This window comes from Thalassophryne amazonica, chromosome 10 (genome assembly GCF_902500255.1).
Source record: "Thalassophryne amazonica chromosome 10, fThaAma1.1, whole genome shotgun sequence".
In the NCBI taxonomy this organism is placed as follows: domain Eukaryota; kingdom Metazoa; phylum Chordata; class Actinopteri; order Batrachoidiformes; family Batrachoididae; genus Thalassophryne; species Thalassophryne amazonica.
The window spans coordinates 92204886-92228740 of record NC_047112.1 but is presented as its reverse complement, the minus strand read 5'-3'; the positions used below and the strand labels follow the sequence as shown (position 1 = coordinate 92228740).

Below are 23855 nucleotides of genomic sequence, written 5' to 3'. Positions count from 1 at the left end.
TGCTTATGGAGTACCACAAGGATCAGTACTTGGACCCAAACTGTTTATTTTGTATATCAATGATTTTGTGAATGTATCTAATGTGCTTGGTAGCATTTTATTTGCTGATGATACAACGCTGTTTTACTCTGGATCAGATATACAGGAAGTAGCACAAGTGATAAAAACAGAATTGGAAAAGGTTAAGCATTGGTTTGATATAAACAGACTGTCACTAAATATTAATAAGACAAATTTCATATTGTTTAATGACAGAGCAAAAAAAAATAACGTGTCATTACAAATAGATGGAATGGATATACAAAGGGTAAAAGAAATGAAATTTTTAGGAGTCATAATTGATGAAGATCTTACATGGAAGTCACACATAAATTACATAAAAGGAAAAATAGCGAAAGCCATTGCTGTTTTGCATAAAGTAAAATATTCATTAAATAGTTATGGTTTATTAACATTGTACAATTCATTGATTTTCCCATATTTAACTTATTGTGTAGAAATCTGGGGATCAACATATACAACTTATATACAACCTTTGTTTATTCTGCAGAAAAGGGCTTTAAGGGTGATTAGCAACAGTGGTTTTAGAGATCCATCTAATCCATTGTTCATTAAGTACAGGGTACTTAAATTTCGTGATTTGGTCGATTTGAAAATATTACAAACAATGTACCAAGCAAATAAAAATACTTTACCAACAAACATTCAAAATATGTTTGAGAAAAGAGTAAGTAGTTATAAACTGAAAGGAATAGAAGTCTTTAGAAAACCAAGATACAGAACCAGAGTAAAAGAACAGAGTATTGCAGTAAATGGTGTAAAATTATGGAACAATCTCAACAAAGAAATTAAAGAATTAAGGTCGCTTAAATTATTTAAAAAACGTATTAAACTAGATGTATTAAGTAAGTATGAAACTATAAAATAAGTTAGTGGGCTGTAAGGAAGTTAAAAAAAAATGTAATTTGTTAATAATGTATAAAATGTTTTAAGTTTAAAAATGTAACCTGTCAGAGATGTAATCTATTTAATAATGGTCATAATTATGAAATAAGTCAGTGGTATGTGACAAGTTAAAGAAATACAATCTGTTAAATAATGTTGAAAAATGACGCTGGATATTGAAAGATTGTATTGTAAAAAGGGGCAGAAAATATAAGACTTGTTCTTCTCTCTGCTCCTTTTCATTCTGGTAATGGAGATGCTTTATTTCTGCTTTTCTGTTTTTTTTCTTTTAAATGAATGAAATAAATAAATAAATGAAAATGAAATGAAAATGAAACAGTGAGCTATAGTTGCATTAGTTATGCACTACAAATCAACTCGTATGGTCCCTTGCGGTGAGTTACCTGGGAAGATGGTTGAATAAAACAACAGCTATTATGGTCACTAGTTCTGTATGACAGGTATACAGTACACAACATTGGCTTAGAGACCAAAGGAATTAAACATTCTGCAGAAAATCAATTTTTTTATTGGACTGTATTGACAATCAACTCAGTGTTTTTGTCGAATTTGAGATATGAGTGAAACAGAAAACTTTAAGAGTCAACTTTTCCAACCATGTCTCAGTGAGTGATACTGGCAGCAGGACTACCTGTATTTTTTTTCTTCCTTAAATCAACTCCAAGGTCCTTAGTTTTAGAAAAACTGAGATCAGCACACCACATGAGAAAGTTGTAAAAAAACACAGCCATGGTCTGACTCTGTACCCTGGAGAAGTGACAGTAGTGCAGTGTCATCTGAAAATTATACAAGACAGCCATTTTCTTTAAAACACCTACAGCTGTCAGTGTACAATTCGAAATGCAGTGCTGAAAGTAGTAGTAATACTTAACGGGCTTTAAACTGGCTTTTAATTCCTAGTGGGGAGGTGACATGTTCTGTTTGTATGTGCTGTTTTAAATTTATTGTATGTGTTTTTTATTTTTGTGAATCTGTGTTTTTACTGTTGAGCACTGAGGACACCATTTGGTGCTGTAAAGCACTTTATAAATAAATGCTGATTGATCGATTGATTGATAATAGTAGTGGTGTGCTTGGTCGTTAATGCCAAATGACAGTGTGACACCATTTTGAGAACAACGGAAAAAGCCAAAATAGGTCATGTTATCTCAGACTCAGGGCACTGGTGGGAACACAGAGTACATGTTCAGATACAAGTTATCTACCTGATGGATGTACTCTGGACTTCAAGAGGAAACATGTTTTCCATTAAAAGAGAAAAGTAAAATTAGGTAGCTCAGCAAACAAAGACAATATCTGAGACAAACCAAAGGAAGTGTCATCTGAGTGAATCCTGAGCGTGATGAAAACCCTGCACTGTGCCGCCAAAATTACCTGGTAAAAAGATAGCTTTAGAGGACATGCTGACCATTTGGAAAGCTGATAAAAATTAGGGCAGTGTTTGACTAACTGACAGAAACAATCTGCGAACAAGGTCTCTTGCTCTTTGACGTATCTGGCTCAGAGGAATCATTTACTCTTTTTTTTTCTGGTGGGAAAAGGCTTCCACATATAGCTGTGACTATTCCTGCTTGAGCTTTGCTTCATATTTTAATAATAAAAACTAAGAGGCAAGATTGGGTCTCATATCCGCACTTCAATCCTTGATTCAAAAGATGAATAAGCTATTTTGTGCAACCATTACTTCATGTGCGTTTCCCCCGCACAGTCGAACATGAAAAGTAGTAGTTATTTATAAGAATTATGTTTTGATGAAGATGGGCCAGGCTCTCGATATTTGGAGACCATCACTATCCTGTGTGTGCTTGGTAAAACAAACTGTTGAATCCTGAAAACATAATGATCAGGTCGGCCTGTATGGGAATGCAAATTACAAGCAATGATGGCACAGGCTTGTTACTGAGCATACAAATCATTTTAAATGCTTCATTTAACATTTTGTATGACTGTATCCTCTTTCAATCAGATCTTGACAGTTTAAAAACAGGATGCCTCAGTTTCTGCCTGACAAAGAACCCCAACAGAACAAATGTGGCCAGTTTTAACACCACCTCTTCCTTTCTTATGGAATAAGTACAGAATTAATTGTTCTTAAGATGTCTGTCATTTGAGCACTGCTGTCCAAACTTTCTATATTTGCTTAATGTTCTTCATTTTCCCACAGAGCCTGAACTGAAATAAGTGTGCAGGGCTTTTTATTCATGCTCGCTTTTCCCCGTCTTGGACAAAAATAGGTGTTTTCCCTCCTTCCGTGGTGGTACAAGCCGACAGGATCTGCGAGGCAGATTTGAGAAGATGGCAGACTAGCAGTGTTTTCTTATGGCAGGGTGCGGTCAGTTGCACTGCCTGGCCTTGGCTCAGCAGCTCCAGAGACAGGCTGAGAGCACCTTGGCCACCCATACTGGATTGTGCCCACATGAACACACTCCCACCACAGGATGAGGGTCTGCAACAGCCAAATGACGAGAGCGCAGGGTTCAGTCGAAGATGGAAGACAAACTTGATGCCCTCTGCCAATGGAGTTCATCCATCCTCCTCAAGATCAAAAGACCCATGCGGCTAAGCACAGCAAATTACCAAAACTGGGTTGGAAGGTACCTGACCATAAACAAACACACACAACAACACTTCCATTACCATGTTCATTCACAACTGCTGTGTGTAGTGCACACCACTGCACTACTTTACAGTTTAAAAAGACTGCTACAGTGCACAAGCAAGTCAAAAAAAAAAAAAAAACCTGCAGAGGAAAAGCATGTGCACACAAACCACCTAAAGCACACATACTCTCTGGCATGAAGACTAGACCCACAGAGTGAAACTCAGGTTGTAAAACAAGGAAAATTCAAACCAGAGCATGAAAGACAATATCACCATGATTGTAAAGTAGCGTGGGGTCTCGTCAGGAGAACTAGAATCAACAACCACCCACAGAATATTGAAGACATACTAATCTATAAAAACATCCCACAATTACAAGGGGAAATATCATTATAGCACATCTACCTTAGAACCACACCTTATACTTAAAGGGTTGAGCTTGTCTACACAACAAAACCAATCAAAACACACTGTGGCTTGTGCTAAAAATATCTAATCATAGACATTTAAACATCCAGCAGAATGGAACATATTATATAGACAATTAAACCACAAAGAACCAGTAGGGTTGACTATTTTCCACAGTTCACCTAGTGCCAACAAAACAAAGTCTGAGAAATCTGTGCTTCTCAGCCGCACCACACCACCGAGGATGGAAAGGCAGTATTTATCCAACTACACGTGTGGCTGTGTGCATAACTTACAAAACTACATCTGAAATTGACTTGAAAACATTGCACAAAGTGTCACTGTGGTTTGATTCACAGCTGCAGGCAGTCAGATGTGAGAAACAGCATGACAAATGTCATTAATATAGAATGCAACCTCTGCATCCCAGCCCACAGTTGGTCTCCAGCCTGTAGAAACTTCCCACTGGAGTCGGTGTTCAGAATAGCAATCCATCCACAACACAAACACCCAGTTAGAAAATGTAAGAGTGTTGCAGAGGTGTCATTCCATAAGAGTCTGGTAGCACACAGACAATGTGTAAGTACAGCACATGCTCCTCCAGATGACTTTTACAAGCAAGACGTAGAACCATTTTCAATATACTGGGCTTTGTATTCAGCCTAATCAGAAAATCACTGGAGAGGGGATGCACACCCTGTACATGTGCATACAACCCCAATTCCAATGAATTTTGGACACTGTGTAAAATGTAACTGAAAACAGAATACAATGATTTCAAATCCTCTTCAACCTATATTCAATTGGATACACCACAAAGACAAGATATTTAATGTTCAAACTGTTAAACTTTATTGTTTTGTGCAAATATTTGCTCATTTTGAAATGGATGCCTGCAACACGTTTCAAAAAAGCTGGGACAGTGGTATGTTTACCACTGTGTTACATCAAGTTTGGGACCCGAGGACACTAACTGATGAAGCTTTGTAGATGGAATTCTTTCCCATTCTTGCTTGATGTACGACTTCAGTTGTTCAACAGTCTGGGGTCTCCGCTGTCGTATTTTGCGCTTCATAATGTGCCACACATTTTCAATGGGCAACAGGTCTGGACTGTAGGCAGGCCAGTCTAGTACCCGCACTCTTTTATACTACGAAGCCAAGCTGTTGTAACACGTGCAGAATGTGGCTTGGCATATGATAAGCAGGGACGTCCCTGAAAAAGACGTTGCTTGGATGGCAGCGTGTGTTGCTCCAAAACCTGGATGTTTCTTTCAGCATTGATGGTGCCATCACAGATGTGTAAGTTGCCCATGCCGTGGGCACTAACAAAACCCCATACCATCACAGATGCTGGTTTTTGAACTTTGCACTGGTAACTGGTGATGAGCAATGCAGTGAATGGGATACTGCATGTCTGGACATGTTCAAAGCTGCTGCTGTCAGTCTGGTTGTAGTAAGAATGGCTGCACATCTTCCTCCCTGTTCTTTTTGGTCTGATGAAAGTGAATGTCATCACACTTCTTTCTGCAGGTGAATATTTTGATGATCTTCATTTCAAATTTCTTTAAACAGACCAATAAACACTGAATGCAGTTTTTCTATCATTATTGATCAGTCTTGTCAGAGTCATGTAATGCTTTGGAATAACACTTTTCAATTTCATGGCTTCTTGTGGGAAACAAGGGGTCAAGCCCATCACAGAATTAGATGATGCAACAAGAGAACTTCTGCTTTGCAAAACAGGCACATCACACAACATCACACTCATCATGCAGGTGGATATAAGCCTAGTCACCGTGGAAACCTTGGGGAATCCCCCTGGTAGATCTATGTGCAAGCATTCTGGGGTGTGCCATGAATCATATGAATGCAGTGTGTGCACACAATTAAAATGAAATTGTCATTTCAGCACTAGAAATACATTTGCGTGTGCACAAATTCGCCATAATTGGATGCTTAAATTAACCAGGAAGGAATTTCATAAAGAAGGCCATATTTATAACACAAAGTAGATATCAATACCTTCAAATGGAATCAGTTTGAAGAGTTTTATTTACTGCCCACATGAGTTTTTTTCCTAATAAAATTTGACCACAAAATGCTTTTTTCAGATTTCAGAGGAAACCCCTGAAATCTGATCCCACCATAACTGTTTACCACAGATATGCCAAATTCACATATTTCATAGCCAGTATAGCTGACATTAAGGGGCCAAGAAATGGAAAGGCTTCTTTGAGTGTAATGGTATGCTTCAGTGTCTCAAACATGGATGCTCGCAATAGTCAATGTATTATTTTCCATAGTTTGAGCATACATAAACTTCACAGTTTAGCGTCAATGTCTGTTGTTTGACTATAGTTCAGGCCTCTAAGTCCATTATTTGCTGAGATATTCTACCTTGAACATGGCTCCAGAAATGACGGCCATAATTTCTGTCTAAAAAAACAGCAGACCCCATGCACACTAAATTGGCCATATCTCAGAAACTACTGGCCTACAGGCTCAAACTTCAGATTTGATGTTCTGAATCGTCTGAGAATATTTGAAGAAAATCTGAGACAAAGTGTGTGAGGCCCTCGCTGAACTGACATGGAATGAACCTTTTGCCTTTTGGTACAATTTGCTGATGGCAGCTTTTACAGATAATGTTGCTTTGCTCCTCACCTGAAATCCTCAATCCGAGATGATACATTTGTGCATAATAAAGAGGTGACTTTTATTAGCTTGCATCAAAAGTGTATAATATGACCCCATGAATGACTACTACATAGTGTTGTCAAGCTAAACAATTGACATTCTGTATCAAATGTCTTGAAACATGGTTATATGTAGCACAAAAGTCCAAAACTGCCACTTATTCCTGTTTTAACAGACTACAGCTTTTGGCTGTCAAATCACGAAACCAGTGTTTACAGGGACACTTAATGTATTACAAAAACTTGAATAGGATGGGGAGCTAAGCTTATTGCTACAACAACAGGTTTACTGCACTATGTACAGTGGATTTAGAGAGCTTACACAACTGTGCTCATTATAAATGATAAATGCATGGGATTTCAATCACACTTTACTGCAGGAGTGGGCAACTTGTTCCAGAAAGGGCCAAGAGGGTGCAGGTTTTCTTTGCAGCCACTGACTCCATCAGGTGATTTTACTGATTAACTGATTCCATCTGCTCAAAGTGATATTAATCAGTGAAATCACCTGGTGGAGTTAGTGGCTGCAAAGAAAACCTGCACCCTCTTGGCCCTTTCTGTAACAAGTTGCCCACCCCTGCTTTACTGTCTGATGCAGATGCTCAGAGCACTTTACAATGATGCCTCACATTCACCCCTTCACACACAAAGTCACACATCGATATTAACATGCCATCATGCAAAGCACTCTGCACATTGGAAGTAACACGGGCATTAAGGATCTTGCTCAAGGGACTTTCGTAATTTTCCTGTCTGACAGGGAATTTAATCGAGGATCTTCTGCTCTCAAGTCTACGTCTTTAACCTCTATCTCCCCAGTGTTCAGAACTTGAGTGACTTCTGTGGTTTACTCTGCATTACTTTGAGAGATACTTTGGGAGTGTTGTAGGGAGAGCACGTGCTCACAATTGCCGCACAATGTGCTCAAAAATGCCCCAAAATTGAGCCCTAAGCACACAGGTGACAGTGGTAAAGAAAACCTCCCTCTGATGATGTTGAGGAAATAAAACCTCAAGCAGACCAGACTTAGAGGAGTGACCCACTGTTGAGGCCTCTCTCACAGTTACAAGGTTTTTACAAAGTTTTTGCCATGCTAAAGAAACAGGAAACAGAAAAAAACAGAATAGCATCAAAAATAAAGTGCATCATTGAGATGAGCATGCAGTCATTGGCGCCACAGGCAGGGCATTGTGAGATAATCCCTCAGTCTGGGATGCAGGACCAGTGTCCATCCATCACATCGTCAGTGGGCCACAGCACAAGCTGTCCTCATGGAAGAGTACATTTCAAAAGCAGACTGCAATGTGCTGTGTCAGCATCAGCCAGGGCATGTCGTGGTCAGTCCAGCGCCCTGTACTGCATACCTGTCAGCCTTGCACAATGTCTTCAGTGCTTTGGACAGAGAAGAAAGAGTAGAATCAGTCGGCCGGAAATAACTGCACCTAAGGTATGAGTTCACCAGCAGTAAAGCAACAGGGAAGCAGAGAAAATACTAAGGTGATCGCCGGCAGGTAGTCCTGAGCTTCACTAACAGACCCAGAATTTCAATGAAGTGAGGCTGAGACCTGTTCCGCTGCTAATAAGATGAGTTAAAGAGATAGGAAGGATAGTTCCATACTATGCCAGTACGCGAGGCATACCAAAGGGAGAATAAATACATCTTAAGTCTGAACTTGAACCCGGGCCGCTACATAGGCTGTAAACTGAATAAGTGAGTGACCTGAAACCACTCACGCAAGAGACGCAATGTCAATATTTGTGACAGCAATACCACGAAGGAGGACCACATCCACGAATGTGAGTCAAATCCTGAATGCATTGCTGGAATCCTAATACGTCTATAATGTCCATGAATGATTTACAGAAGGGTCAGAAGGCTTATGAATGTTGAAGTCACCAACAAGAATTCAGAATATGGGCCTGGGAGCCTATATATGGTGACAAAGTAACATGGTTGATTTTTTATTCTTCTGACTTTGGCTATACGTAGTATCCTGGGCAGAGCAGAGAGTGAAATGTTCAAAGTTATGTGTAGTAATGTGAAAATAACACAGTGAAAAAGTATTGAATACCTGAAGAAAGGAAAATGCAAAAAGGCATGGACAACCAAGGTACCAGCTGAAAGCTATCAGTAATTAAAAAGCAATCCTGCCCTTTGTCAGTGCAAATTAATATCAACTGGTTCAGTCACAATTCATGGCCTATAAAAAGATGTCTTATTGCCAAGGTGTCCCACAAGAAACATCTCATGATGGATAAAAGCAATGAGCTGTCTCAAGATCTTTGCAACCTTATTGTTACAAAGCATACTGATAGCGTTGTTTTACAGAATTTCTAAACTTCTGAATGTTCCAGTGAGCACTCTGGGGCCATAATCCGGAAGTGGAAAGAACATCATTTCACCATAAAATGGCCATGACCAGGTGCTCCTCGCGAGATTTCTGACAGAGGAGTGAAAAAAATTATCAGAGGCCTTTGATTGGACAAATAGAGATCTTCTGGGTTTGAAATTACTCAAGGCTGGAATTTAAGCTAAATTTTACAATGCCATCAAAGCACTTTATAAAGCCCCAGTTGCCTGCCTGCAGGTAAATAATCTTAGAACTGACTGGTTTCCCACCATTTCGGGGTAAAGCAAGGTGACGTGCTTTCCCCCACCTTACGAGATCTGTCCAAAAAGTAACGGACCTTTTTATTTTTTTTCAAAAACTATATGGATTTGAATCACGTGTGATTGCATCAGCCAAGCTTGAACCTTCGTGCGCATGCGTGAGTTTTTCCACGCCTGTCGGTTGCGTCATTCGCCTGTGGGCAGGCTCTGAGTGAGCACTGGTCCACCCCTCCCGTCGGATTTCTTTTGTCTGAGAACTTGCTGAGAGACTGCCGCTTTGTTCCATGAAATTTTTTTCAGAAACTGTTAGAGACAGGCAGTTGGAAACCATTCGATAGATTTAGTTAGATATCGGTGAAGATTCTGTCGGCGTCACACGGATTAAGGAGTGTTAAAACCTTTTTAAAGACGGCCCACAGCACGTCTTTCATTACAAAATCTCCTGTAACAGTGGAATGTGCCGCAAAAGTGCTATGTCCAGCTCTGTTGCCATTTCTGTGGTAGTCACATGATGTCCCGGATCAACACAGCATTCAGTTTAGAAATGACTTGGTCGATTCAGCCTGTCGAACGGCCGCTCGGCACGCCGCGCGCCCTCCGCCGCTGTGGGCCGTCTTTAAAAAGGTTTTAACAGTCCATAATCCGCGTGACGCCAACAGAATCTTCACCGATATCCAACTGAATCTATCGAATGGTTTCCAACTGCCTGTCTCTAACAGTTTCTGAAAAAAAATTCATGGAGCAAAGTGGCAGTCTCTCAGCAAGTTCTCAGACAAAAGAAATCCGACGGGAGGGGTGGACCAGTGCTCACTCAAAGCCTGCCCACAGGCGAATGACGCAACCGACAGGCGTGGAAAAACTCAGGCATGCGCACGAAGGTTCAAGCTTTGCTGATGTAAACACACGTGATTCAAATCCATATAGTTTTTGAAAAAAATAAAAAGGTATGATACTTTTTGGACAGACCTCGTATTTGCTTTGTATGTAAATGATTTAGCATTAGAAATTAAGAAAGCTAATTTAGGTATACTGACTGAAGATATTAATTTAAGTATTCTTTTATATGCAGATGATATTGCTTTGGTGGCGGAAATGGAGGAGAATTTGCAAAAAAATGTTGAATATTATGTGTTCATGGTGCAATAAATGGATGTTGGCTATCAACCAGGAAAAACAAAAATTATACACTTTGGAAGGAAGTGGGAACACTGGAGCAATCATGCCTTTGTTTTTGGTTCCATTTCTTTGAATTATACTTCTTATTATAAGTACTTGGGTTTTATTTTAGATTTTTTTTTTGTTTTGTTTTTCTGAAGGAAGGAGAGCATTATCAAACTCTGCGGGTACAGCACTGGGAGCTGTGTTGAGTAAAACCAAGTCAGCAGAGAGAAACACTTTTCCTACAATCAGTCATTGCTTTCCTCTTATGAAGCACTTCCTTTGTGTTTTCTGCTGCGCATCATTTATTTTTAGCATGCACAAGCACCATGAGTACCAGTTATGTGCATGCCTGATAATATATATATATATCGAGTGTCCCAAAAAAATATGCAACATTTTATCAGCAAAGATAGAAAGCTGAAAGGTTGAAGGCTTTCATACCAATGTCAATACTGGCCCTGCATTTTGTCAGTCTAACATAAAGTCGCTGCACCTGTTTGACACTCTGGCGCCAAAACTCAATAATTTTTGTTTGCTGTAGTATGGTTAATCTTGGCATTTTCCTGAGTCTTGCTTGGCACCAACATAAACCTCAGGGTCTCTGCAAGTAAAAAAGAAACATAAGTGATTAAGTTTGTAGCATTTAAGGGTCAAACCGAGTGTTTTAAATGTTGTATATTTTTGGGGGACACCCTATATATTGTAATGGATTTGTAAAACATTTGCATTTTCATTCCTTACGAGTTACAAAATGAATATGTAAAGTTATGCTTATTAGAGAGGTAACATCTCATCATAATCTAATTTCAGGTTTAATGCCCGCATTAGCATGCAGTAACACAGAGTGTTTTAGGCCATCAGACTGTACTACTCCTCACTCGGTGGAAGAGGAGTAACAGGAAGACAGAGGTCGGGAATGAGAGGAATAGTAGCAGCCAATAAACTAGTATTGATCAGTATGTCTGCTATTTATATTGTGTATTCATAATGCAAACTGTTTTTCTTTTTTACTTTCACTTTTGATACTCTGTGTGCTTCTTACCCTGTGTGCTGCTATACAATGCTGCTGGAACCTCAATTTTGCTGAGGGAGTCTTCCTATGGGCTCAATAAAGTTATATCTAATCTAATCTATGTTCACGACTAGTTCACGCAAGTGGCAAGAAATTAATGCATGCCAGAAATTTTGAACATTTCAAAATTTTCTTTGTGCATAGTTCACAACAATTTATGATGAGTTTACTCATTGGCACGCAAGATTGTGAGTCAGTGCGGGTATCAAATTCATGCAAGTGTCAAGGTGCATTCAGTCTCTGCAGCAGTCAACACTGGGCTTTGCCTGACGTAAATGTTTGGGCAAAAAAAAATTTTAATGATGGTGGCCCTGTCCAGCTCAAAGAAGTCATAGTCTCCCTCATTTTTTAGTGATATGATATTTTTGTTGTTTCATTGCAGGCATGAGCATATTTATTTGACCAGCATATGCACTGGCAGAAGGTCTCCATTAGATCTTGCTGCCAGATGATGTGGGTAGCAGAATTTATCAGCGCAGCACAAACAGTCAGAACACCAGGAACAAAGTATTTTACAGAAATACATCTGTTATTTCACCTGGTAAGTTTTTGTCTGTAAAAAAGTACATGTTCCTGTGTCTGACGGTGTCAAAGGGTTCAATTTATTGCCATCCCTCCACAAAAAAAAGGGAATGTAAAAAGTACATGGATTTTACATAATTGTCGTGCCGTAGCAATCTCTCCATACATGCACAGGTTATCAACAAAATCAATACACATCTCCTGATATGAATACGGATTTCTGTGAGCAATATTTGAACCATACATTCATTGAACACAACCATCATGAAGCAGCGTATCACGAAGCAGTGTTTCATATGACCTCACTAGTGCACAAAGTGAAGACAAAGGGACGGGACAAAAATAAAAGCCAGTCAAAGGAGAAAAAAAAAAAAAAAAAAAAATCAATGTTGGCTTAAAATATGTTTCATTTAACTTTTGAAGTGAATTCATATACTCTTCTTCTTTTCCGTGTGTTGCCGCCACAGTAACTCATTGTCACAATGGCATCTACTGGTCAAATAATTTGAAGCCCAATAATATAATATTATGATTAAAAATACTTTCTTTTGGCTTCTCCAGCAAGTAATGTTCTAGTCATTCTTGACCAAATATACCATATCTGCACATCTTTCCGCTCACACTTGTGCCTGAAAAGGGGGTGGGCGAATGCACAACCACCCTTCCATATATTTCAATAAAATGTCTTATTTCATCACAGATAACTCCCCCGCTTACTGCCAGACAGTGCCAGATCTGTTTCACCTTGTGTGCAACTCTTACTGCAAACTCTCAAACTGACATTATTGTCATGTGACTACTACTAATTAAAGGAGAAAAAAAATTACATGAATGTGTAAAATAATTAATGCATTTAAAAAAAAATCCCCATGCCAAACAAACTTATTGTGGGTCACACGCTACATTTGCAGAACTCTGGAAAGACAGTGGACACTGATGACCTCATCACTGTTAAGACGCAGAAGCAAACAAATAAACCTACCTAACTGAAAATGTTGAATTTTTCTGAGTGGATGTGCTCTGTCTCCTGCACTGTTCGATGCTTACATGGACTGGGTGTTGGGTAGGGTTGTGGAAATCAGCAGCTTAGGCGTCTGTCATCAAGGAATGGTTTACTGATGACAAATTCAGGGATGATGCTGTGATCTTTGTAGAAACATGGGATAACCAGATTGCAGCATTTGAGAGAAGCTAAGCGAGCAGTTGGAGTGTTTGGGTTTGCAATTATCCTGGATCAAGACAAAGATCCATGTTTTCAGTGACCATCAGTGAAAGAACATTTTTAGAGACATAAACATCTCTGGCTCCTCCACCTTTGGGAGCAAGACACACCTGGGAAGAGGTTATGGAGTTATGAGGTTGCTGGACAGAAGTGTTTGGCAATGCCCATATTTCTGCCAGAGAACAAAGGTCCAAATCTTTGTGTCCTGGTGCTTCCTGTTTACTGTAGGGTTTGCGAGACTTGGAATTTCACCAGTGAGCAAAGGCAACAACTAGATAGCACGGTACAAGGTCTCTTTCTTTGTAGGATCCCTGAGTACAAATAGACATTGTGTCAAATGAGTGGTTACTTCAGGAGAATCAGATGAGGAGTGTCACTTGCATTTTAGATGTGGCACGTTTCTCTGGGCAGGATCCAGCAAGCACGAGCGTCAGTGTTGAGGATCCCAGCAGCTGAAGAAGACCAGTGTGGCACCCATGTTTCACCTGGTTGTGGCAGGCAGATAGATTGTTCCTTTCAAGACGTGGGAATGGATTGGTTGTCTCCCTGGGTGGTTGCCTTCCAGGACTTCGGAGGGGTATGGCGTCAGATTGTTGCCAAGATGGCATGAAAGTCTCTCCATACATCTGAGCTGAACTCAGATGGCAGCTGGAGTCTGCAGATCTGCAGCCATACAGTCTTGGGCTGCTGCACGTCAGCACAGGACGTCTCATTTTGGGAGGAAAAAACGTTTTGACTGATTGCAGTTTATTGTTTGTACTTGTATTACAACATTTCGAAAGAGGTGTCATTTGATTTAAACGACGATTCGTTTTGAAGTTATTAATTGTGAGTGGACTCCATCTTTCTAACTTGACTCAGAAGAGAGCGGTGCAACGTTTGGAGCAACAGATGGAGGACGATTCTCATTTCTTTCACACAACAATACAGGAGTCCCAGTTAATCACTTTAATCCACACAAAAGTGACTCACGATTGACATATTTTAATGGTTTTGAGAGGGGATAACTGAGAGGGGACACTGCAGAGGAGTGAAGCAAAGAACCAATGAAGCAGCAGATCAGAGCACTGCTTCATTGGTTCAAGGCTCAAAGCAGAGCCGCGCTGCAGAAATGGTTGATAACAGACCTGCTGCAGGGTCCTTCTTATCTAGAGAAATGATCATTTTCCCAACAAATAATATAATATGACCAAATGCATTTTAGGGGGTGCTGGTCCTCTCTCGCAGCACCTTTTCCCCTCGCTGGAGGAGCTCCACACACACAGAGATAATTTGCACTTTTAATATCTACATGAGTGAAATAATATAATACGCCCAAATGCATTTTTTACACAAGTGTGGTTTTGGCACCAATCTAATGCCATAAGTAGGGTTGTTCTGTGGTATGGTAGATGTGGTAACATGAAATGCAAGCACCTGCTCCTAGACTTGACTTGATAACTGGATAAGAATGTCATAAACACATATACCATATTTCCTTGATTAAATGCCTGACCTTAAATAGGGCCTGCTTCATTTATGATGAGGTCAACACCTCATCTGAAAAAATAAACACCTGCCTAAAATAAACGCCGGGTATTATGTGCATGAAAAAAAAAAATCACATTTGTGCGAGTCAGTCTTTTTTCTAAGTCCGCTACGGAGTGGTACCTTCAAATCCTAAAGGCTGATATATGCTTCTACAACTCCGTAACCATGCAATGATGCTGATATGGGCGTGGCCGTGACCCGTTTAAAGTTCTCCATCACGTTGGTTGGTGTCATAATGCAATTTACCACCGGATCAATGGATTTTTCTGGATCACTTTGTCCCTCAACAAACTCCACTTCTTTATACAATCATCAACCTCCAAACCAGTGTTACAGTGCATGCAATTTCTCTCTATGAATTGCGGGTTATTGGAGCATCTTTGTAGTTCTTAGACTCCGTGTTGTGAAGTTGGTCATATTTGTGGACTTTTCTGCCAAACATTCCTCTATTTGACCCATGATCAAAATGTAATCAGCGTCCATACTGCAAAAACATTTAAAATAGCACCAGAGACCATGATATGATCAGGCTATCATTTTAGGGCTATGAGGAGGACTAAAAGATTCCAGGTCTCGTTTATTCCCAGTGCAATTTTATCGCTTAATGACAATTAGCCCTTAGGTGCTCTTGGTTTTTCTTGCAATACTATTGCTTACTTGGACATCCACACACTGCACTTTTGCAATAATTCGTAGTGTTTTGGCATGAATTCTGGATTGAACATTTGACATTTCTATGTGTATGGTGATTTTTAATATGGTTGTTTTTATCATGTCTGATTTTAGACTTTTAATTGGGTCTTATTTTCACTGTTAATATTGTTACATTATTGTCTTTATGGACCTCATCTTTTGTGTGCTTCTGCTGCAACACTAATTTCCCTTTACAGGACAATAAAGAAATTCTGATTCTGAGAGGAAGGCGTGAAGTCAGAAAAGTGACCAATCACAGCCCTTGCGGTCTCCATCATTTGGGAGGTGCATGTCAGGCTACGGAGAGGGCTTGCAGCAATGCAGAGGGCTCTGATCTAAAGCAGTTGTTCTTGGTTCGCCACACTCAGGGATGTGTAGGAAACTTAACACATATTACAATGCGGGCAACAGCAGCATTTTGTTAATAATTGCCAACCTTGAATAAACCTCTGCCTCGTTTCGGCGCCGGCTCTAAGCATGGTTTGAAAAAATAAACGCCTGGGCTTTTAATCAAGGAAATACGTTAGTCCAAATGAGACAAATATTGACCTGCTCATGTAATGTCATAAGCAAAATCCGTAGAACCTGTGAATGAGGTTAAAACTGCATTTGCTCATGTATAAAATATGAAAATGGCTGCTGAAAACAACAAGATATCACATATCACAGCAAACAGCACTATCCCAGGGTTGTAGCAATAATAAATGAACACTAAAGAGTATGCTCCCTTCGATAACCTGTGCAATGAATACTCTTCAGCTGGGAATAACAATGCAATCAAAATTTTATATATACACACACACACACACATATGGGTGATTCTTTAACTACGGGCACTATTGGCCTTGTAAATGTAATTTCCACCACACCATTGCCTTACAATATAAAGCGCCTTGGGGCAACTGTTTGTTGTGATTTGGCGCTATATACATGTGCTCTGATGTCACTGTTTATCTCCATAGAAACTACCCAAACAATCTTTCATACAAACTGTTTAAACGGACATTACAGTGTTGTGGTGGAAATTACGGCAATAGTGTGGGACAACTACATTTTGTTTAAAAAAAATCACAACAGTTGTGTGACATTGAATACCCCAATTATGTTTTGATTATTTTACTGATATTTTATTCAGAGATATTTTAAAACATTAGAAAAAACGTTTCTTTACCATTCATTTTTATCATTAAAGATCAAAAGTCTGGGTGTGGGACAAGCACAAAACGGCAATATTTGCATATAATGATGCTGAAAAAAGGTGAAAAAGTCATCATAGACTACTAGAACAAATTTCTTAACACACTTTCATTGTAAAGATAACTATAAAAGTGTGAAATTTCCCCTTTTTTCTGTTTTTCATACAATATGATCAAAGGACATAATAAGTGCCCATAGTCTAAGAATCACCCATATATATGAATGAATGAATGAATGAAAACTGTTTATTTCGAACATATATAACTTTTCTTGTACTGGTTCTATATTTTTACCATTTTCCTTTTAACCTCTGTACAGTAGTGTTCAGAATAATAGTTAATAATAATTGCTATGTGACTAAAAAGATTAATCCAGGTTTTGAGTATATTTCTTATTGTTACATGAGAAAGAAGGTACCAGTAGATACAGTAGATTCTCACAAATCCAACAAGACCAAGCATTCATGATATGCACACTCTTAAGGCTATGAAATTGGGCTATTAGTAAAAAAGTAGAAAAGGGGGTGTTCACAATAATAGTAGCATCTGCTGTTGATGCTACAAACTCAAAACTATTATGTTCAAACTGCTTTTTAGCAGTCCTGTGAATCACTAAACTAGTATTTAGTTGTATAACCACAGTTTTTCATGATTTCTTCACATCTGCAAGGCATTAATTTTGTTGGTTTGGAACCAAGATTTTGCTCATTTACTTGTGTGCTTGGGGTCATTGTCTTGTTGAAATACCCATTTCAAGGGCATGTCCTCTTCAGCATAAGGCAACATGACCTCTTCAAGTATTTTGACATATCCAAACTGATCCATGATACCTGGTATGCGATATATATAGGCCCAACACCATAGTAGGAGAAACATGCCCATATCATGATGCTTACACCACCATGCTTCACTGTCTTCACTGTGAACTGTGGCTTGAATTCAGAGTTTGGGGGTCGTCTCACAAACTGTCTGTGGCCCTTGGACCCAAAAGAACAATTTTACTCTCATCACTCCACAAAATATTCCTCCATTTCTCTTTAGGACAGTTGATGTGTTCTTTGGCAAATTGTATCCTCTTCTGCACGTCTTTTATTTAACAGAGGGGCTTACGGGAATTCTTGCAAATAAACCAGCTTCACACAGGCGTCTTCTAACTGTCACAGCACTTACAGGTAACTCCAGACTGTCTTTGATCATCCTGGAGCTGATCAATGGGTGAGCCTTTGCCATTCTGGTTATTCTTCGATCCATTTTCATGGTTGTTTTCCATTTTCTTCCATGCATCTCTGTTTTTTTGTCCATTTTAAAGCATTGGAGATCATTGTAGATGAACAGCCTATAATTTTTTGCACCTGCGTATAAGTTTTCCCCTCTCCAATCAACTTTTTAATCAAACTACGCTGTTCTTCTGAACAATGTCTTGAACGTCCCATTTTCCTCAGGCTTTCAAAGAGAAAAGCATGTTCAACAGGTGCTGGCTTCATCCTTAAATAGGGGACACCTGATTCACACCTGTTTGTTCCACAAAACTGACAAACTCACTGACTGAATGCCACACTACAATTATTGTGAACGCCCCCGTTTCTACTTTTTTTTACTAATAGCACAATTTCATAGCCTTAAGAGTGTGCATATCATGAATGCTTGGTCTTGTTGGTTTTGTGAGAATCTACTGAATCTACCTTGTTTCCCATGTAACAACACAAAATATGCTCAAAACCTGGATTAATCTTTTTAGTCACATAGCACTACTATTATTCTGAACACTACTGCACAATGATGTCTCTTTTGCACCGAATGGTACTATATGCAATTTCGTTGTACTTTTTTGTATAATGGCAATAAAGATTCTGATTCTGAAAATGACAAATCAGAAATGGACAACAATCAAACTGATCAAGAGAAAATTGGAATCCACAATCTTGTCTATTTTTTATACTTCAGCATTTTAACCATGGATACTATACAGGCCCTAAAGCCGATCAGGCTGGTGGTTATCCTTAGAGATCGTAGTGTGAAGTGGACTAAAGTGTGACACTCCCACTGGATGGAATGCCAGTCCATCACATGTTACTTCCCCAGCCAGGGCTGGTACAAATTTACAGCTGGGTAAACTGGGACAAGAGAATAGACAGAATTTATTAAGCACAGACCAAGAATCCAATCCTGGTCTATTGGTAGCCCAACTCCACTCACAGAGAAACCTGCTCTAAACGCAAAATAAAATTGTGATGTTCTAAACTGTGGTGAAGTAAGATTTACTCACTGGGTTTGTGCCAGGCAGCCGGGGGCCACAGTGGTCTGGGAGTGAGCGGTGCGCTGCTGACTTGTGAGCTCGAGCATGTCCACCTGCACGTCTGTCACATGACCAGGTAAGGGCTTTAGCACGGTGAGTATCTTCTCTACCAGGTTGTCACCATGGTGACCAACAGCCCCTGTGATTTAAGCCAAGTGAGATTTCAAATTGAAAATCTGTTCAAAACGTGGTAACAATCATAAGTGAAACATCAATACATTTGAACCAGCACTGCAACCTCAGGGCAAGAGTGTAGAAATGAGGTCAGTGTATGAATTCCGATGATCAATTCAGTGTGAATACATTCAGAATCACACTGTTTCATATGAGGAGTCAAATAACACCATATTTTCAATAAAATAAATCAGTTACATGCTCAAATTTATTCATAACAGCTCCAGTACATGTTAGTCTGGGCAATAACTTCAAGATGTCAATTTTCCAAAACATTTGCAAACAATGGGTGTTTCAAAAGTGCTATCAGTCATCCATGTGTGTCTGCCCATGTAACCCAAAGATGACTTTCACAAAAATGAAAAGCACCCGATGCTTATATGGGCCAAAATGTGCTCTCAGTGACAGTGGAAAATACTGCTCATTGTTGGATAGTTTCATCTTAGTGTGAATTACAACCGCATCAGTCCCTTGAAAGAAACTCTCACCCTCTCACCCCCCGGACAGGGTAGTATGTGTGTTGCTCAAGTTTGGGTCCTCCACCAGAGGCCTGGGAGTTTGAGGGTTCAGCGCAGTATCTTAGCTTTTCCTAGGACTGCACTCTTCTGGACAGAGACCTCTGATGTTGTGCCTGGAATCTGCTGGAGCCACTCAATTTGGGGGTTACAGCTCCAAGTGCTCCTATTACCACTGGGACCACTTTGGACTTTACCTTCCACATCTGCTCCAGTTACTCCTTCAGACCTTGGTACTTCTCTATTTTCTCATGCTCCTTTTTTCTGATGTTGCTGTCAGCTGGGATTACCACATCAATCACAACTGTGGTTTTCTTTCCCTTGTTAACCACCACTATGTCTGGTTGGTTGCCCAGTGGCTGCTTGTGTGTCTGGAATTTGAAGTCCCACAGGACCTTAGCCCTGTCATTCTCAATCACCTTTGGTGGTGTCTCCAATCGGGACTTGGGGACTTGTAATCTGTATACGGCACAGATGTTCCTGTACACGATTCCCAACACTTGGTTGTGCTCGTCAATGTACGCTGAGGATTTTCTCTCACCAAAACATTAAATCTAGGCTTGCATCTCAGATGTACCCTCTGGCAAATTGTAGCTGAACTTTCAGGTCTTCTTTTGAAGAAAACTGTCCTCTATACCACTTCATCAGGAAGCTGTTTAACTGATGATACAAAATGCAAAACATGCACTATGCACAATTTCTCCAATCACAGTCACAGAAGCCTGTAACCTCTTGTGGGTTGTCTGGGTGTTTTCCAGGACTGAGGTAGGATTAACTAAATAATGAACACATTACATAAAGATATAGTGCCACTGGGTTTTTTTAAAAGATTTAAATAAGTCATAAAAATTGTTTTTTTGCACCACCATAATTTTATTCCTTAGCATTTAGATAAGGGGTTGATATGTTATAAAATTGACAACATTATAATGCTTGAATTGCAGTTGAAACTAAATTTTCTCAATTTTGTGAAATTTGAAAGGCCCTACAGCTTTCACTTAAGAGTTCATGTTTCTAAGTACTTCTCACTATTGTCGCACAATGCACTTCTTGATTTGGTTTTGTTTTTGTTGGTTGGGGGGGGGGGGGTGTTGATGAGTGCCTGATAAAAAACCATCCTGATTTCTCTGAAGAAAACTGGCTGTAAAAGTACTGGTTTGTATTAATAATAATCCTCATAACTAATTCCCATACTTTTTAGGTCACACATCCATGTGGCATCCTGGCTACGTTAATGCACCACTCAAGTCATTCAAATTAATATTTCTCCATTCAAATTGACAACAAGCTGACGTCAGACGCTTGCACATTTATAAACCAATCAAATTTGGGGAGGTACAGCCTACAAATATGATGATGTCAGGTTCAAGTAATTCAAGTTCTTTAATCTGTATGCACACAGCAGCATGAAACCAAATGAGCCAGTATACAAATATGAATCTTGGGTCTGACCTTCTTCCAGACATTTTGTGTGAAAATATTTTCTGAACAAATCTGAACATACAAATTCTCTCTCTGAGAGAGAGAGATACTTGCATCCTGACGTCATCATATTTGTAGGCTGTACCTCCCCAAACTTGATTGGTTTATAAATGCGCAAATATCTGACATCAGCTTGTTGTCACATGGAGAAATGGAGAAAAATTAATTTGAATGACTTCAGTGGTGCATTAACTTAGCCAGGATGCACACATGGATGTGTGACCTAAAAAGTATGGGAATTAGTGTGTACACTCACACACACACACACACATATATATATATATATATATATATATATACATACATACATACATACTTTTTTTTTCCACCATTACAAATTTTCTCTTGCACACCACCTAGGCGCAATGCACGCACCCCCCAAGGGTGCATGCACCACAATTTGGGAAAGTGGAGTCTACAGGCTACCATGTGGGGGCATGTCATCAGTGATGTCAGTGTAGACAGATCAGTAGTTGGGTTCTTTTCATTGCCATTAGGCACGTTCTGTGACAGAAATGTGTTTGGACACTCTTTAAGCTACTGAAAAGGTCAACAATGCTGGAGGTTACCTGTGAGATCCATCGTTCGGTCCACAAAGATAATTGATGCTTTATTAGGGGCTGTTTTCCTTCTATTCTTTGCTTGGGGATGATTGGAGAGTTCTCCTGCAATAATTCGACTCATGGGCCCCACAGCAAAGCTCTCTTCTCTGGTCCCTGTAGCCTCAAACACAGCATTTAGGGCTGAAACTAAGGACTTGAGTTCAATTTGTAACTCAGAAGGCAGGGAGTGCATGTCTAAATCAACCAGGTGGCCAAACCTCTTCTTCTCTGGTCGTGTTGCATTCACGGTCTCCAGATCAGGTGGGATGAGGGGGAACAGGTGCGCAAAGATGGGCGTGAGGAGGAGTTGCTGTGACACCGGGGTGAAGACCAGAGGGACATACATAACCTCAGCCGTGTAGTTCATGTTGCCCATCCACTCACACAGCTTCTCTTCAAACTGCTCGAACACGGGTTGACCGTCCAGCTCGCCGCTCACGTTGTTGGCCAGCAGGTGCACGGAGTGAGCCACGGCCGTGAACACAACGCAGTACCGGAAGTGACTCACAGATATGATATCTTTGATGATGTCCACTGTCGTCCCCTTCAGCAAAGTGCTCACTACAAACACGGCTTTGGGTTCGGTCTTCGCGCACGATTCGAAGCTGGAGAAAGCCTTCAGGTTCCGAGCTCCGGCTTCGAACACGGCGGCGGCTCCTCCGCTCCAGTGCAGACTCTCTGCGCACCTATCGTCAACAAAAACCACCGCTTTGTTCACCTTACACAGCACTTTGTCCCACATGCGCAAAGGGACGTGCATAACATCCTCAGACTTCAGCATTGTGAGGGTTGACAAATGTTTTAGCAGAGCCAAAAACAAAACGCACAGTGCAAAACTTCCAACAAAACAAACGCACACGTCTCCTCAAGGTGACGTAATCCACGTCGCAGCATATTGACGTCGGTCAGCGTACACTCGTTGCTATGGTAATCACGGTCTGGTTGAGAAAGCTTGTGATCGCTGCAAAAGTTCATTTTTACCATGATTTATTAGTTTTTCATGAAAAGTTACATATCTACAACACATACATAATTTTGTTTGTCTTAATTTAAATGTTACAATACTGAATGTGAACCAAAACAGTAAAAGAAAAATACTTTTTTCTTCTGTGACAAATTTACACTAATGAAGTGTAGTTATTATTTAATGTAGTATAATGATGCTTCCTTTGTTTAAAATTATTGTGTATATTTATGTTTAGCAATCAACACCAATTAAATCCATTCAGAATCTTACATTCATCCATTTATTTTCTATACCCACTCACTCATCGGTCACGGGCTGGAGCCTGTCCTAGCAGTCAAAGGCCAAAAGGCAGGGTATACCCTGGGAAAGACGCCAGTCTGTTGCAGGGCCCTTTCTTTCTGTCTTATTTATTCGTTTATCTCCGACAAGGATGTTGCATTTTTGTTGTTCTAATTTGCAAGGTTGCTTGCTAGGGTTGGCAGCCATCCCTTGAAAAATGGAATTGTCCTGTATTTGGAAAGTAAAATACGTGTCCAGTATTGAACTGATAAGGGATGCACTTTGTCCTGTAATTCTGTGAGAATCAAACATAGACAGTATATAATCAATGATTGACAGGGCAATTGATATTAGAATTTATGATAATGCACTAACGTCATTGGCTGTCACTTAGTGTCATTTGCTTAGTAGATACTGAAAGAGACAGTGCTGCAACAAAAAGCATGGACAATACTAGCTTGGATGCAGAGGGGCGGGAATTGGGCATAGCAGGCAATACTCTCTCCATTAATATTTCCCCAAGTCAAAAGGGGAGAAGCCTTCAAAAATATACACCTGAATAGGGAAAAAGAAAATGCATGACTTGAAAAAATACATGATAATATTTACAAGGCACACTGCGCCTTCTGCCAGCAAGCTTTTTCAACAGCCCAAAAATCTGACATTTTATATAAAAAACTAGCACATTGCCTGTGGGGATCCATGGGCTCTAGATTGGGTAGAGTTTCTAAAATAGGTAGCTGACATTTTTCAAAGGTGGTTATAAATTATGCAAAGTTTCTATAATGAGTTGGAATGGCATGTATGTCCAGAATGTTTTTAGAACCTTAGACTTTAATGTATTTTAGAGGAAGAACTCA

The 23855-nt window shown here is 39.9% G+C and overlaps 1 protein-coding gene across 1 annotated transcript in view; it reads right to left on the bottom strand.

The window, feature by feature from the left end:
* The window catches only part of scfd2 (sec1 family domain containing 2), a 354011-nt gene extending 331382 nt beyond the window's left edge, over positions 1-22629 (bottom strand). Inside the window, exons 1-2 of the mRNA XM_034180512.1 lie at positions 21717-22629; positions 18947-19115 (exon numbers count right to left, since the gene is read on the bottom strand). Of these exons, the coding sequence (XP_034036403.1) occupies positions 18947-19115; positions 21717-22530 (983 nt within the window). The 5' untranslated portion in view covers positions 22531-22629. The remainder of the gene's footprint in view (positions 1-18946; positions 19116-21716) is intronic.
* Positions 22630-23855: the final 1226 nt, after the last annotated feature.